At 39.0% G+C, this 13,075-nt stretch overlaps 2 protein-coding genes across 8 annotated transcripts in view; one reads left to right on the forward strand and one right to left on the reverse strand.

The window, feature by feature from the left end:
* ATG9A (autophagy related 9A) overlaps positions 1-4,685 on the reverse strand; it is a 21,287-nt gene extending 16,602 nt beyond the window's left edge. Inside the window, exons 1-5 of one of the 2 annotated variants that reach the window (XM_026708109.2) lie at positions 4,578-4,685; positions 3,816-3,943; positions 3,295-3,393; positions 476-609; positions 108-235 (exon numbers count right to left, since the gene is read on the reverse strand). In XM_026708109.2, the coding sequence (XP_026563894.1) occupies positions 108-210 (103 nt within the window). In that variant the 5' untranslated portion in view covers positions 211-235; positions 476-609; positions 3,295-3,393; positions 3,816-3,943; positions 4,578-4,685. Of the gene's footprint in view, positions 1-107; positions 236-475; positions 610-3,294; positions 3,394-3,815; positions 3,944-4,506 lie in introns of both variants that reach the window. The other variant, XM_087920596.1, reaches the window with a different exon arrangement.
* The window catches only part of ANKZF1 (ankyrin repeat and zinc finger peptidyl tRNA hydrolase 1), a 17,122-nt gene continuing 8,462 nt past the window's right edge, over positions 4,416-13,075 (forward strand). For 2 of the 6 annotated variants that reach the window (XM_087920600.1, XM_087920605.1), the window contains exons 1-8: positions 4,732-4,828; positions 5,204-5,308; positions 5,440-5,506; positions 6,887-7,004; positions 8,531-8,628; positions 8,856-8,958; positions 9,191-9,384; positions 10,397-10,512. In XM_087920600.1, coding sequence (XP_087776726.1) covers positions 6,890-7,004; positions 8,531-8,628; positions 8,856-8,958; positions 9,191-9,384; positions 10,397-10,512 — 626 coding nt within the window. In that variant the 5' untranslated portion in view covers positions 4,732-4,828; positions 5,204-5,308; positions 5,440-5,506; positions 6,887-6,889. Of the gene's footprint in view, positions 4,652-4,731; positions 4,988-5,203; positions 5,309-5,439; positions 5,507-6,052; positions 6,074-6,886; positions 7,005-8,530; positions 8,629-8,855; positions 8,959-9,190; positions 9,385-10,396; positions 10,513-13,075 lie in introns of those variants that run through there. The other 4 variants (XM_087920604.1, XM_087920603.1, XM_087920601.1 and 1 more) reach the window with 4 other exon arrangements.

Consider the following 13,075-nt stretch of genomic DNA (forward strand, 5'->3'; position numbering starts at 1 on the left):
AAATGCAGTTCCTCCACCAACATGGAGCAGAACCCCCAATTTTCCTTTTCAACAATGCATACCACTGGAGTTTTTGATACCAAGGTTAGCAGTCCATCTATACTTACATTTGCTTCCCTCCGGGACATGAACCATCAGATTCTCTTCTCCAGGGGGAGAGTCATTATATGAGGCCTCCAGTCGCTGATACTCAGTATCAAAGTGAGCCATGTTGTCATCTAAATTCTTATAAACTCTGACATAAAGGGCAGTGAAGGACAGAGAGAAGAGGGATCAGCAATTTGATGTAATTACGAGCCATCAGTCAAATAGGCAGTTCATAACTTCTTCTTTTAAGCTATACTTATGTACATAATACCAAACAGACTAAGAGAAGAGGAAACTATTAAGAAACTATAGCAACAGGGCAGAAAATTATGGAAGTTACTAGTTTTTCTTTTTGCCCCCTCTTTTTCCTGAAGTCTGATTGGCTCACCTCTCTGATCACTACTTGAGGATAAAACAAGAAGGAAAAACACTTCATTTCATTAAAAATTCTGTTCATTGTCCAGCCATTCGACTTTCATTGCCTCCATGTTTACAAGCTGCAGTCTGTTACAAGATATACTCCTAAAACAAAAAAACATATTACATAAGCACAGATTTGACACAAATAGTTATGCTGTATCAAGCTCTCCCTAAATGCGAATGAAATATTTTCCAGTCAAATAAATATACCGCTCTCCTTTGGCCTTCACAAGAATGTTTTTCTAGTTTTATTTTCAGTTTCTTATTACAGCATTAAAATGCACGTAAGTTGAAAAAATACATGCTACTTAAAAATAAATCTTAATGTAACAAATATATGGCATAAAAATGCTATCAAGCAACTCTTTCATTTAAAAACAAAGCAAAAGATTACATTAAATGTAGAAAAACACAACAGGAAACTGACTGTCTCAGAAAACTAATTCTGCTACAAATGCCAAATTCTGGACTGTGAAGTCAACTCAAATACACTGAGTGCACAAGGAGAGGATTAATCTATAGTTAGCACAGCTGGTAAGCTACACACAATTAAAAATTGATCTATTCAACATGCACAGATTAATATAGAATTGGAGCTTCGTGCTAGATGAGATGAAAGCTTATTGAGCCCAGCACTGTAGGTTCAACAGACACAATACTCAGAGAGAGCCTCTCGGGAGACCACAAGCAGGACATGTCTGCAACCACCACCTTCTATCATTGTCCTTAGAAATTAGGATTCAGACCATAACATTTCTGAGATTAGAAAACCAAGATTATTTGTGGCCGTTGGTAGCAGTGGTGGGATTCAATTTTTTTAACTACTGGTTCTGCTGGGCGTGGCAGGGGAAGGGTACTGTAAATTCTCCAGTCAGAGGTGGTATTTGCCGGTTCTCCAAACTGCTCAAACTTTCCACTACCGGTTCTCCAGAACTGGTCAGAACCTACTGAATACCACCTCTGATTGGTAGACTTCTTCATGAAATTTTAATGCTGTCCCCTTTGGACAATCACTACATTCCAGGGCAAAGAATCTTAACAGCTTCACAGTTTGCCGTACCAGCATACTTTTATACACTAAACTACATAATTTCTTGCATATCCATCCTTCCTTTGGGACAGTCAATGTTACTGTTGCAGTGTCCTTTGAGAACCCATGTAGTGGATTTCAAGTATCAGCATTCAAGTATCAACTGTTTGTATCAATTCATTATTCTACAGTACTGTGTTAGCAATTTTAAATTAAGCATGGGATTTTTCTTTTTCCCAGCTGCCACTTCCCAACTGCCACTTTCTTCAGAGAGCTACACACCACAAATCCCATGAAGAACCCACTGGTGTATATGATTTTTTTTTTTTTGCTCCATTATATATCACTTTATATATCACCTACGCTAAATTATATTTGCCATTTTAATTCCTACACATTCTTTAAAAGAGATCATTTTAAAGTGCCTCACACTTCAGTTTTCTTTCAATCACTCTTAACTATCTAGGTTTTCATAGACAGTAAGAGATCACTATGGGTTTTGTGATAAGATTGTGATACAAATGTTGTTTTTTCTAAAAAAAAAATCATACACCAAGTAGTCCTAGCACTTCTGGTGAAGTGAATTTTTACATACTGTGATTCAGTTACTAGCATGCCACTTTGCTGCAAACATAGTAAAACATGGTTTGTGTAGGTTAGAACTGAATGCTACAGTTTTTCAATTTTTTAGGGTTTTAATGCAGGGTTTCCCTGAGATCTGGAAATTATTTCAGTTCCTCCTGAAAAAAAATGGTGAGAAAGGCCGGTCTATATAATGTGAAATGTATTATTTAGTTTAATCTGATTACCATAAAATAATATATTCTTTTACTCTATCATTGTTAAGCTTATTTGGAAGCTTTTCATAAAAGATTCTGTTAATAGTACTGGCAAAAATTATGCAATATCTTTCAAATCAACTCATATGCAAGCATATTAATGTTAACTAAAAAACATGTTATTTAAACGGACATGCTTTCTAAATAGAATATAATTCTGAGTTCTCATAATTTCCAAATATCCTTAACCTTTTAAAACTTTCAATTTACTGATTTTTATTTTTTATTTTACTGATTTCATTTTTTTAAAGATTAGTCTACTAAAATCAAACTTCCTTGGCTATTATACGTGTGTGTGTGTATGTGTGTGTGTGTGTGTGTGTACTATTTCCAGTCAATTCAACAATATTTATACAGTATTTTGCCTCATATTCATTTAGAAAACTTGTAACCACAACAACAGAACACAAGCCTGCTTCAGTCTTCTGATATTATCTCTCACAGATTTTTAAACAGAATTACTATAGTTCCAAATGTATTTTAAATGCAAAAAGCAAGAGTGCATACCTGTAACTGGTCTATGTCACATGCTTTATATATATATATTTCTGAGGTTTTCGCGGTTATTTGTATGTGGATCTTTGGTTATTCGGGTTTTCTCCCGCGTAAAATTGGAAGTATTTTGGCGACGTTTTGATGAAATCTCATTCGTCATCTTCAGGCTTGTGTCTTCGGCTTTGTGCTTCTTGGAGTAATGTCGAAACGTCACCAAAATACTTCCAATTTTATGCGGGAGAAAACCTGAAAAACCAAAGATAGATAGATAGATAGATAGATAGATAGATAGATATACACACATACACACGTTCATATATGTCTTATTGGGCAAGATCACAATCTATCTAGTCAAGATTTACATAAATTGTACCAAAGGGCTGTGTTAGGTGGCCAACTGAAAATCAACTAGTAGTCCATTACCAATTTTCTGATGCTGCTAGGTTAAAAGGTCGCAGGAATACAATAGCATGGCAGACGATGCTCTTGCCTTCTGAGCACATGCTTGCATTGTTGCCAGTTCTGCAAATAAAAACAATCACATCAAACTTTAGATGTTTCTCTTGGTGTATTTAGGATAAAATCTGTCCTTGTCCAGCAGAGAGGCAAACCAACCCACCCACAAGAAACAGCAGCTAATCTACTGCCTACCATTATTCTGACAAACCGCCTCCATCTGTAGTGTGGCAGAATTAAGGAATTAAAGAGAAACTTCCTAGCAGTGAGGACAATTAACCAGTGGAACAGCTTGCTTTCAGAAGTGGTAGGTGGTGCTTCATCACTAGAGGATTTTTGTTTTTTTTAAAAGAAGAGACTGAAATGGTATAGAGCAGGGGGCTGGACTAGAAGACCTCCAAGGTCCCTTCCAGCTGATTCATTCTATTCTAAAATAAACCCTTCCCAATGCATCAGAACAAAACGGGACAAAAAAGCCAAAACCTAACCTGTTCCATCTTGCCCTAATGCTGAAGAAACATTCTGTTTGTTTTGTGGCTGGCAAGACCAAGCAGCATGGTGGGCATCTCTAAGCCTTGAATCTCCACAGCGTTTTTAGCACCTGGTAGGCTGGTGCCTGGGGAAAAACAAAAACAAAAACAAAAACAAAAACACAACAACCCCACAGCACATTTACAGTGGCGATTTCCAAGGGTGGAGGAGGAGGAGGAGGGGAGGGGGGGGACCCTTTATGTAAGTATCAGGAGAGCGAGAACCAAGAGCCTCCCTCCTTTTCAGCAATTGCACCAGACCCGCAGAGCGCAGAAGCCGGCAGAGGCCCATCCAACCCGGGCCAGGTGGGGGTGGGGGGCTCTAGCCAGGTGAGCAAAGGTGAAACTAACCCACCACCCTCGGACGACCTGGCCATTGGGACTTGCTATGTGGGGCTGGGCTCGGTGTCGGAAGTCTCCCCTGCCGAGGGAACCCCACCCCACCCCCCGCCTTCTTCCCCTCTATAGACCGGGCGCGTCAGGCAGATAGTCCCGATATGTTGATTTGTTTTGGCTGCGGGAGCTCCGGTAGGGAGGAGCCTTCCTCCGGGGTTGTTTACACGGGAGAAGGGAAGCTCGGGTTGGAGAGGACGCGGGGAGCTCTTCTCCTCCTCCTCCCCGGCTTTTCCCCGGAGTTAAGGAGGCTCACCCTCTGCGGTCGCCCCTGGTAACCTGCCAGGGCCGCCGCTACCACCGCGACTTAGGGGAATTGTCACTCACTCTTTCTCCTCCGCCGCCTTTCCCTCCGTCTGGCGTCTTCCGCTACCAATCAGAGGTCACGACGGGCCGAAGAGGTACAATCAGGGCGGACCAATGAGAAAGCCGTTGGGGTGGGGAGGAAGTGAGAAGGCGAGGATTGTCTTGTAAGGGAAATCCGCGATGACGGACGGAAGTGACGTCTCTCGCCCGGTGACAGAGTCGACGAGCTCGTGGAGCGGGGCCCAGTCCTTGCTCCGGTGGGCTGTTCGGAGGTATAAGGGGTGGCTTAGGCTGTCGCCTCCCCCTCCTCCCGGGATAATTGAGGGTGACAACAGCCAGTTGGTGGTTTATAGGTTAAGTAAAGTGATTGCAGAGGTGTTTTGAATGTTGCCCCTCCACTTATTCTGTGTCTTTATTATAGGGAATACTAGGTACGTTGATTCAAACAGGGTCGCAATTTCGACCTGTCTACTGAGTGTAAGCTCTTTCAAGGACAGTCCGAGCAGTCTTTCTGATTTTGTCCATCCACCTGATCTGTTGTGCCATCCCCCCCATTTTCTACTTATCTTAACTTTGCCAAACGGTTTTATATAGTCCAACATCTATCCTGTATCACATTATGAAATGGTGTGTATTTCTACTTGTAGATTGCTAACACAAGGGAACAGTCATTTTTTTTGATCCAGGATTGGCTGGCTCTTCTTGCCGTCCACAGTTCTCTTAGAGACAATTTCCAGCTCCCCAATTCATAGGTATATCTTTTTTTTCTTTCACTCTTTCTCATTATAATGTATAACTTTTATTACTCAAAGACTATAATGTTTAGCCATTCTTTTTGTTACAGAAATGCTCTTTCATCATGTATGTTTGTCTTCCTGTCTAGGATTAATTTCTCTTTATATCTGCGATATAGTCAATCTTGAGCCAAGGAAAACACCTCACCATCAGCTGTAAGTTCACTGAGCACGCTGCTCAACATTGTTTAATATTAACCCAAATGTTTTACACTTTCCATTTTTATTTTCACAACCAAATTTGTGTTATCTGCATTTCAAAAAGGGTATTCTGGCACTCCCATTAGTCTGATTGTATTGTATGCTGGTATGACTTATACAATCAGTGGCCTAGATGTACTTCCTCATATTTTCTTGCTCTCTTCAGTATCAATTTGTAACAGTCATCTGATTCCATGTCCTGCCTTTTTTGAAACTCATTTGACATTTCACTATGTTCTGTTCAATTCTTCTTTTAAATTTTAAGCCAAGTGAGATATATATACTAATCTTTTCCAGATTCCGGGCCATATAATTTTGTTTATATTTCAGAAATGTTGGCTCTAATGAGTATCTGGCCTGGTGTGTATTGTATGTAATTTTCTAAGTTGGCTTTTGAAAGTATATTTTCTCTCTATAAATATGTATCATTCTAGAATCCTTTATATAAAAAGTTTTGGCATTGTATATTTATCTATTTTTAAGTCTACTTGTTTATTACAGCTCTCCAATGATGACACATAGGTATTCCTACATTATTTTTGATTTTTGATTTGTTACCTTAAAATATTTTTCACTTATCCTTTTCCTGTCAGTTTTTTAAATTTGCTGGTATTCTTAATTGAGATGATTGTTTGTTCTTTCCTGCAACATACATGTAAGTTGACTTACAACCATTTGTTTGGTGACCATTTGAACTTACAACAGCATTTAAAAAGTAAGTTACAATCAGTCTTCATACTTACGACCATTGCAGCATCCCCACGGTCATGTAATCAGAATTGGGGTGCTTGCAACTGGTATGTATTGCATTGTCCTGGGGTCATGCAATTGCCATTTGTCACTTTCCCAGCTGGCTTTTCGACAAGCAAACTTAATGGAGGAAGCTGGATTTACTTAATGACTACACAATTCACTTAACTGCATCAATTCACTTAACAACCAAGGCAAAAAAGATTATAAAATCAGGCATGACTTACTTGACAACCATCTTGCTCAGCAATGAAAATTCTGGCTTCAATTGTGCTGGCAATTCTCTACCTTTGCACTTCCCTTATACCTTAGGGGAGGGGCAATCACCTCTCAGCCTTACTCTGGGTCACTGAGAGTAATGGTAGGTCATTGTACCATATCAAGATGGAATAGCAGCTTAATCTACTTAGGTAAGAATGAAATAATTAGCTCTAGGCATGCTTCTTCCTGTCCTTTTCTATTTCCCATTGGAGGTGGAATGAGGTAAATTGCATTCCTTTCAGAAGCCCCTGTTGAATTTAAATAACAATTGTCTTTACTGTATATCTGTTCTTAAAATTTGCTGATTTTTCTCCATCTTTTCAGACCATGCAGCCTATTGAAACCTTGTCTGTGTTTGAAGCTGCTCAGAATACAGCTTTAATGAATGGACTTTGCCTTGTCACTGAATCAACAGAAGATATCACTTCTGTGGCAATTCCAGGTGCTGAATTTATGGGCAACAAATGTTATAAATGTGGGTGGGGAGATTCAGCAAATGGCTACATGTTTACCTGATTTTGGTTGGGACAACCATGACTTGGATGACTGAGAATCTCCATAAACATTTACCAGATTTAAAGTCTTCAGTTTCAAGTTGAAATTGGTTTTGTTTTCCGTTTTAGTTTGTTCCCTAGAATCCAGAAAATTAATGCTAGAGTAAGCTAGCCAAATTTTATTAGGCCACAGGTGTGTACTACAAATAAATGACTGCTGTTCATATAATAGCTTAACCTTACAGAAACTTCAGACTTGGAACATTGTGATATACCTGACATTCTTTGAAGTGTTGACCGATTTTTTCCTGTTGCCTTGTACTCTTAGAACTACTATAGTTGGATTCAGCAGTCTGGATGACCACTAAATGGCAGCAAAGAATTTGGTTATGTTTAATAAAACAACCCTTTGAACTGGTCAGCATTACCAAATCCACATCTTATATAGTGGGTTGCAATATAGTTTGACATACAGGTTGAGTGGAATATGATCCAGGTAGCTAAAAATTTCGTGTTGTCTTGAAATTATAGCAGAAAGAGTAATTCTGTATGGTGTTCCAGGGAAAAGGTTATAATGGATCCTTCTTGGTTAATTCTCAGATATCTGTATTGAATTAAGCATCTTCTCAAAGCTAATGAAATCGCGAGAGTTGACCCTGTGAACGACCTCATTTAGACATAACAGGAAACCACTGTTTTCCCACAATGTGACTGAACTTCAGCCAGCCTTGAGTTTCTACATTTTCTTCCTATCCTATTTTTGCTCTACCAGTTAAAAACATTAGGAACATCTGTTTTTAAGATAGTTATCATATTAACAAAGAATGGTTTCTTTAGTTGTTAAAGGGAGCTGAGGTTAATTGTAAACAGTTGAAAATAGGAAGCAAATGCTCCTGATAATTTCAGATATTAAAATAGGAGAAGTGACATGGAGAAAATAGAAATAAAGGTGAGCTACCACCTGAAATTTTCATGATTAGTATACAAATTTAGTACATTTATTTCTTTAGCAACTATTTAAAATTAATTTAATACTCTTAAATAATTTGTTTTTATGTTTTCTACATGGGAATATTGCAATTCAGATTTTGAGAGAATGGATTCGGGTTTACAACTCTGGTTCACTTAACTGTCATAAAAACAGTTATCAAATTGGATATGGTCACATGACTGACTTGCGTTATAACCATTATGACTTATGACCAAAATTCCAGTCCCAGTAGTGGTCATAAGTCAAGGAATACCTGTACATGAATTCATCTTATTAAGCCAAATGACAGAATTGGGTTTTATTTAAAAAAAACTGTTTTCATTTTAGTTTTAAGGCTGTTATAAATCAATGTCTACCACAGATAATGTGTTTTTTTTCTGTGGCTGATGAAATGCTGTGCCTATTTTCAATGAATTTTTATAAAGACATACATTCATCACGTAATTTTGTGTTATTGGTGCCCATTTTTTGCTGTTCTTGCAGAAACCAAGGAACTCCAACAAGCTAAGTTAATCCTAGAGGTATCAGACCGGATGTATTGCTCTGTTTGCTCAAAGGCTTTTGAGAATCGAGATGAACAGGTAGCCATTACTGCAAGCATTTTCTGTATGAACAGGGCAGTCTCTTGCTTCAAAGGAAATCTGGGGATTTTAAATTATTCAAATTATTGCACAGAGAGCCATGTATTGATGGGAATTGTTTCTATGTGTAAAATCATAAAGGCATTTCAGATTCATTAAGAATTTTTGCCTATTTATCACAAGAAATTTAGTTCCAACCTTTTGAACTACTTGCTATTTCTATTTAGAAAGAGCATTATCGGTTAGATTGGCATCGCTTCAACCTAAAACAGCGATTGTTGGGACGTCAGATGCTCACAGTTGAAGAATTTGAAGCGAAGACTCAAGCAGGTGAAAAAAAATATACGGATAAGAGTCATTATTGCTTCAGGATTCTGTTAATTCTTATGATTTCAATCAACAAACTTTTGGCCTAGCAGGAAAATTCTAATAATCCAGCTATGAAGTTGTTAACAGATTAATGAAAGTGAATCCTTAGAATCACCAATTATGTATTTATTATTTTTTTATCCTTACCTTATTAGTTTATAAATAACTCAATGCAATGTTACTTTGTATACAGATGATGTCTCCAGTATCTCTGGTTCTGATTCCAGTGACTGTGAGTCAAATAGTGAATCTGAATCACAATCTTGTCTGAATGGTGAAAGAAAAGGAACCGGCTACTACAACCCACGCTCTCAACGCATACTGTTCAAAAACTCTGAAGCCCAACTCATTTCAGTCTTTCGCTGTGTGCTGCTAAACACTACAAAGGCATGTCAGAAAACACGTGGTCTTATTCTAGCTTTTTCTTCTTTTAATTACTAGTTGCCCATTAGCAAATGAAGCACTTAGCTTTTCAGCTGTAAAACACAAAAGGACACACATTGGACATCCAGTCTAGGTTTTAAGTGATCCAGTGTGTTCTGCAGAATTATTAACTGTTGTTTTTTCCACCTAGTTTTCTGCTTTCCTGGGCTACAGCCTCTATTCCAAGCATTCTGAGTCTCTGAGCAATATTGTTATCTCATCTACCTGAGGTTGCTCTTCAGTTCTTGTGGTCAATATATTAGAATACAGGTGGTCCTAATTTAGCAGCCACAACTAGGACTGGCAGGTTGATCATTAAGCAAAGTGATCGCTCAGTGAAACTACAACTTCAGCTTTCCTTTGCTTTACAGACCTGTGAAGATCATAATTGTAACAAAAATGTTACTTTTTCATCACTGATGAAAGGGTGAACAGTTAGTAAAGGAGGCAGTTGCTAAACGATGATTCCCAATATCTGTCAATTGCCCTAGTTTTTTGGCTGTGATTTTTCTCTGCCAGCTTATTTCTGAGTGGGATGTTTATGAACTAAAACATGTTTTGTTTTAAACTTGGAACCAAATAGCCCTTTCAAAATCATTCTAGGCTGATTATATTTCAGCAAAGCAAGTCCCATGTTGTCCCAGTTTGCAATTTTTCCTCACTGAAATGATTTCTCCCTGCTCATGGTTAGTTTCCTTGGAAAGAATTGTCTTTTTCTATGGGATGGTTGCAGTTTTCCAATTTCACATGTTCTGTGGAAAAGAACATCTTTTTGGAATCACTATTTTTTACTTTTGTATTTATGTTGCTTGGAAATGCAGAATTTCCCTTTAGTACATTAAAACCTTAACATTTCTCTGCAGGCCAAGAATATCCTAAAGATCTCCAACAGCCAGTTTGCAGGTGTTTGTGTATATGTGTGTGTGTGTTGCTCAGTTTAACCTTTCACTAATTGAAGAGTTTGCTGTATCTCCAGGGCAATTTTGAAGAGCCTGCAGATCTAGTGGCTTCCCTTCAGAGGCAGAATCCCAGAATCTCCTGGGTTATCCTGATGGCTGGTGGAGGTCACTTTGCTGGAGCTGTTTTTCGGGGGTAAGAAATGGAGGATCTTGCTGTTATGGTGGATCTTCTCTGCACTGCAAATCAGATCTGTTAGAAGGCTGAAGGACACTATGGCTTTGCGCATAGCTAACACTAAAGCATTCTTGGTTTGATTTTTGCTCAGGTTGTTTGACTTGTTGTATAAAGCACGTAGTGCAGTTAATTCAGGGAATGGATGGAGGCGGGGGAGGGAGAAAGAATGGGAGAGAGAGGGAGAGACTGAGACTGATCCATCTGTACTGCATATGCACAATATGGACACTGACTTAGTTTTTTCTGAAGCAAGAAGGGTAATAAAAAGAAAGGAGATTTGTCAAATAAGCAGCAAATATGAGAATTCTCCTTGGATGGAAGAATCCTTCTTCTTCCCCCTCCCCACAAATGCTTGAATTAACTATCACTCTTATACCATTCCTCTTGGGGATTAAATCAATTAAAATAAAACCCAGGTTCACTCCCTGTGGCCCAGGATTTCAGAAGTCATTTAAAATTTTGATTACATAATAAGAATAGAGAGCTACATGTAATTAGCTTGAATTGTAGGGTCACAGATATTTTTTCTTTTAAATGCAACGTTTTGTAAAAAAAAAAACACCTCTAAAAGTTGCTTTGCATATACAGGTGAAACTCGAAAAATTAGAATATCATGCAAAAGTTCATTTATTTCAGTAATGCAACTTAAAAGATGAAACTAATATATGAGATAGATTCATTACATGCAAAGCAAGATAGTTCAAGCCGTGATTTGTCATAATTGTGATGATTATGGCTTACAGCTCATGAAAACCCCAAATCCACAATCTCAGAAAATTAGAATATTATGAAAAGGTTCAATATTCTAGGCTCAAAGTGTCCCACTCTAATCAGCGAATGAAACCATAACAACTGCAAAGGGTTCCTGAGCCTTTAAATGGTCTCTCAGTCTGGTTCAGTAGGAATCACAATCATGGGAAAGACTGCTGACCTGACAGTTGTGCAGAAAACCATCATTGACACCCTCCACAAGGAGGGAAAGCCTCAAAAGGTAATTGCAAAAGAAGTTGGATGTTCCCAAAGTTCTGTATCAAAGCACATTAATAGAAAGTTATGTGGAAGGGAAAAGTGTGGAAGAAAAATGTGCACAAGCAGCAGGGATGACCGCAGCCTGGAGAGGATTGTCAGGAAAAGGTCATTCAGAAGTGTTGGGGACTTTCACAAGGAGTGGACTTAGGCTGGAGTCAGTGCATCAAGAGCCACCACACACAGACAGATCCTGGACATGGATTTCAAATGTTGTATTCCTCTTGTCAAGCTGCTCCTGAACAACAAACATCAGAAACGTCTTACCTGGGCTAAAGAAAAACAGACCTGGTCTGTTGCTCGGTGGTCCAAAGTCCTGTTTTCTGATGAGAGCAACTTTTGCATCTCATTTGGAAACCAAGGACCCAGAGTCTTGAGGAAGAATGGAGAGGCACACACTGCAAGATGCTTGAAGTCCAGTGTGAAGTTTCCACAGTCTGTGTTGATTTGGGGAGCCATGTCATTTGCTGGTGTTGGTCCACTAATGTTGGATGTTGCTTAATGTTGCTTCATTAAGTCCAGGGTCAACTCAGCCATCTACCAGGAGATTTTGGAGCACTTCATGCTTCCTTCTACAGACGAGCTTTATCGGAATGCTGACTTTATTTTCCAGCAAGACTTGGCACCTGCCCACACTGCCAAAAGCACCAAAACCTGGTTCAATGACCGTGGGATTACTGTGCTTGAGTGGCCAGCAAACTCGCCTGACCTGAACCCCATAGAGAATCTATGGGGCATTGCCAAGAGAAAGATGAGAGACATGAGACCGAAAAATGCAGAAGAGCTGAAGGCCGTTATTGAAGCATCCTGGTCTTCCATAACACCTCAGCAGTGCCACAGGCTGATAGCTTCCATGCCACACCGCATTGAGGCAGTAATTGCTGCAAAAGGGGCCCAAACCACGTACTGAGTACATATGCATGCTTATTGTTAGGTATAACATAGGTCACCTAACTAGTTTGGGTAAAATAATATATATAAGCTATGATTGTTAGTTTAAGTGTGTGTCACTTTAAATGCAAAGCATGTAATTTTGGGTGTGGTGTGAAACCACCATAAGAGGCAGCAAGACAACCTGGCTTTTGCTGACGATTCCCTGACGTTTGCTGGCAATTACTGACAATTACTGGATTGGATTACGTTGATGTTTGTTAGCTGCTGTATTTTCCCTACTGACGAATTGCTCAAGGAAGAGAGGAGTTTTTTCTTCATATCTCTCTACTGCGAGGAGATATCACCGGACTGATACTTTGTAAGTGTACTGACCTCTCTTTTTCGACACTGGAATTTGCAACTGAATAATCCCTGGACGGACTGAACTAAGTGAATGATATATGGACTGTTTTGACTATGCTTTAACTCTTGCTGGAATAAAACTATTTAATAGGCACTGTGTATCTGCTTTTACTGAGTGTAAGCTACACAACGTTTATCTCACACATATTTTGCCTGCCTGCCTGACTGCCCTGCAGATCTTGCTAGGGTATATCCCTAA

This window comes from Pseudonaja textilis, chromosome 1, assembly GCF_049901715.1.
Source record: "Pseudonaja textilis isolate UNSWEBS1 chromosome 1, rPseTex1.2, whole genome shotgun sequence".
Taxonomy (NCBI): domain Eukaryota; kingdom Metazoa; phylum Chordata; class Lepidosauria; order Squamata; family Elapidae; genus Pseudonaja; species Pseudonaja textilis.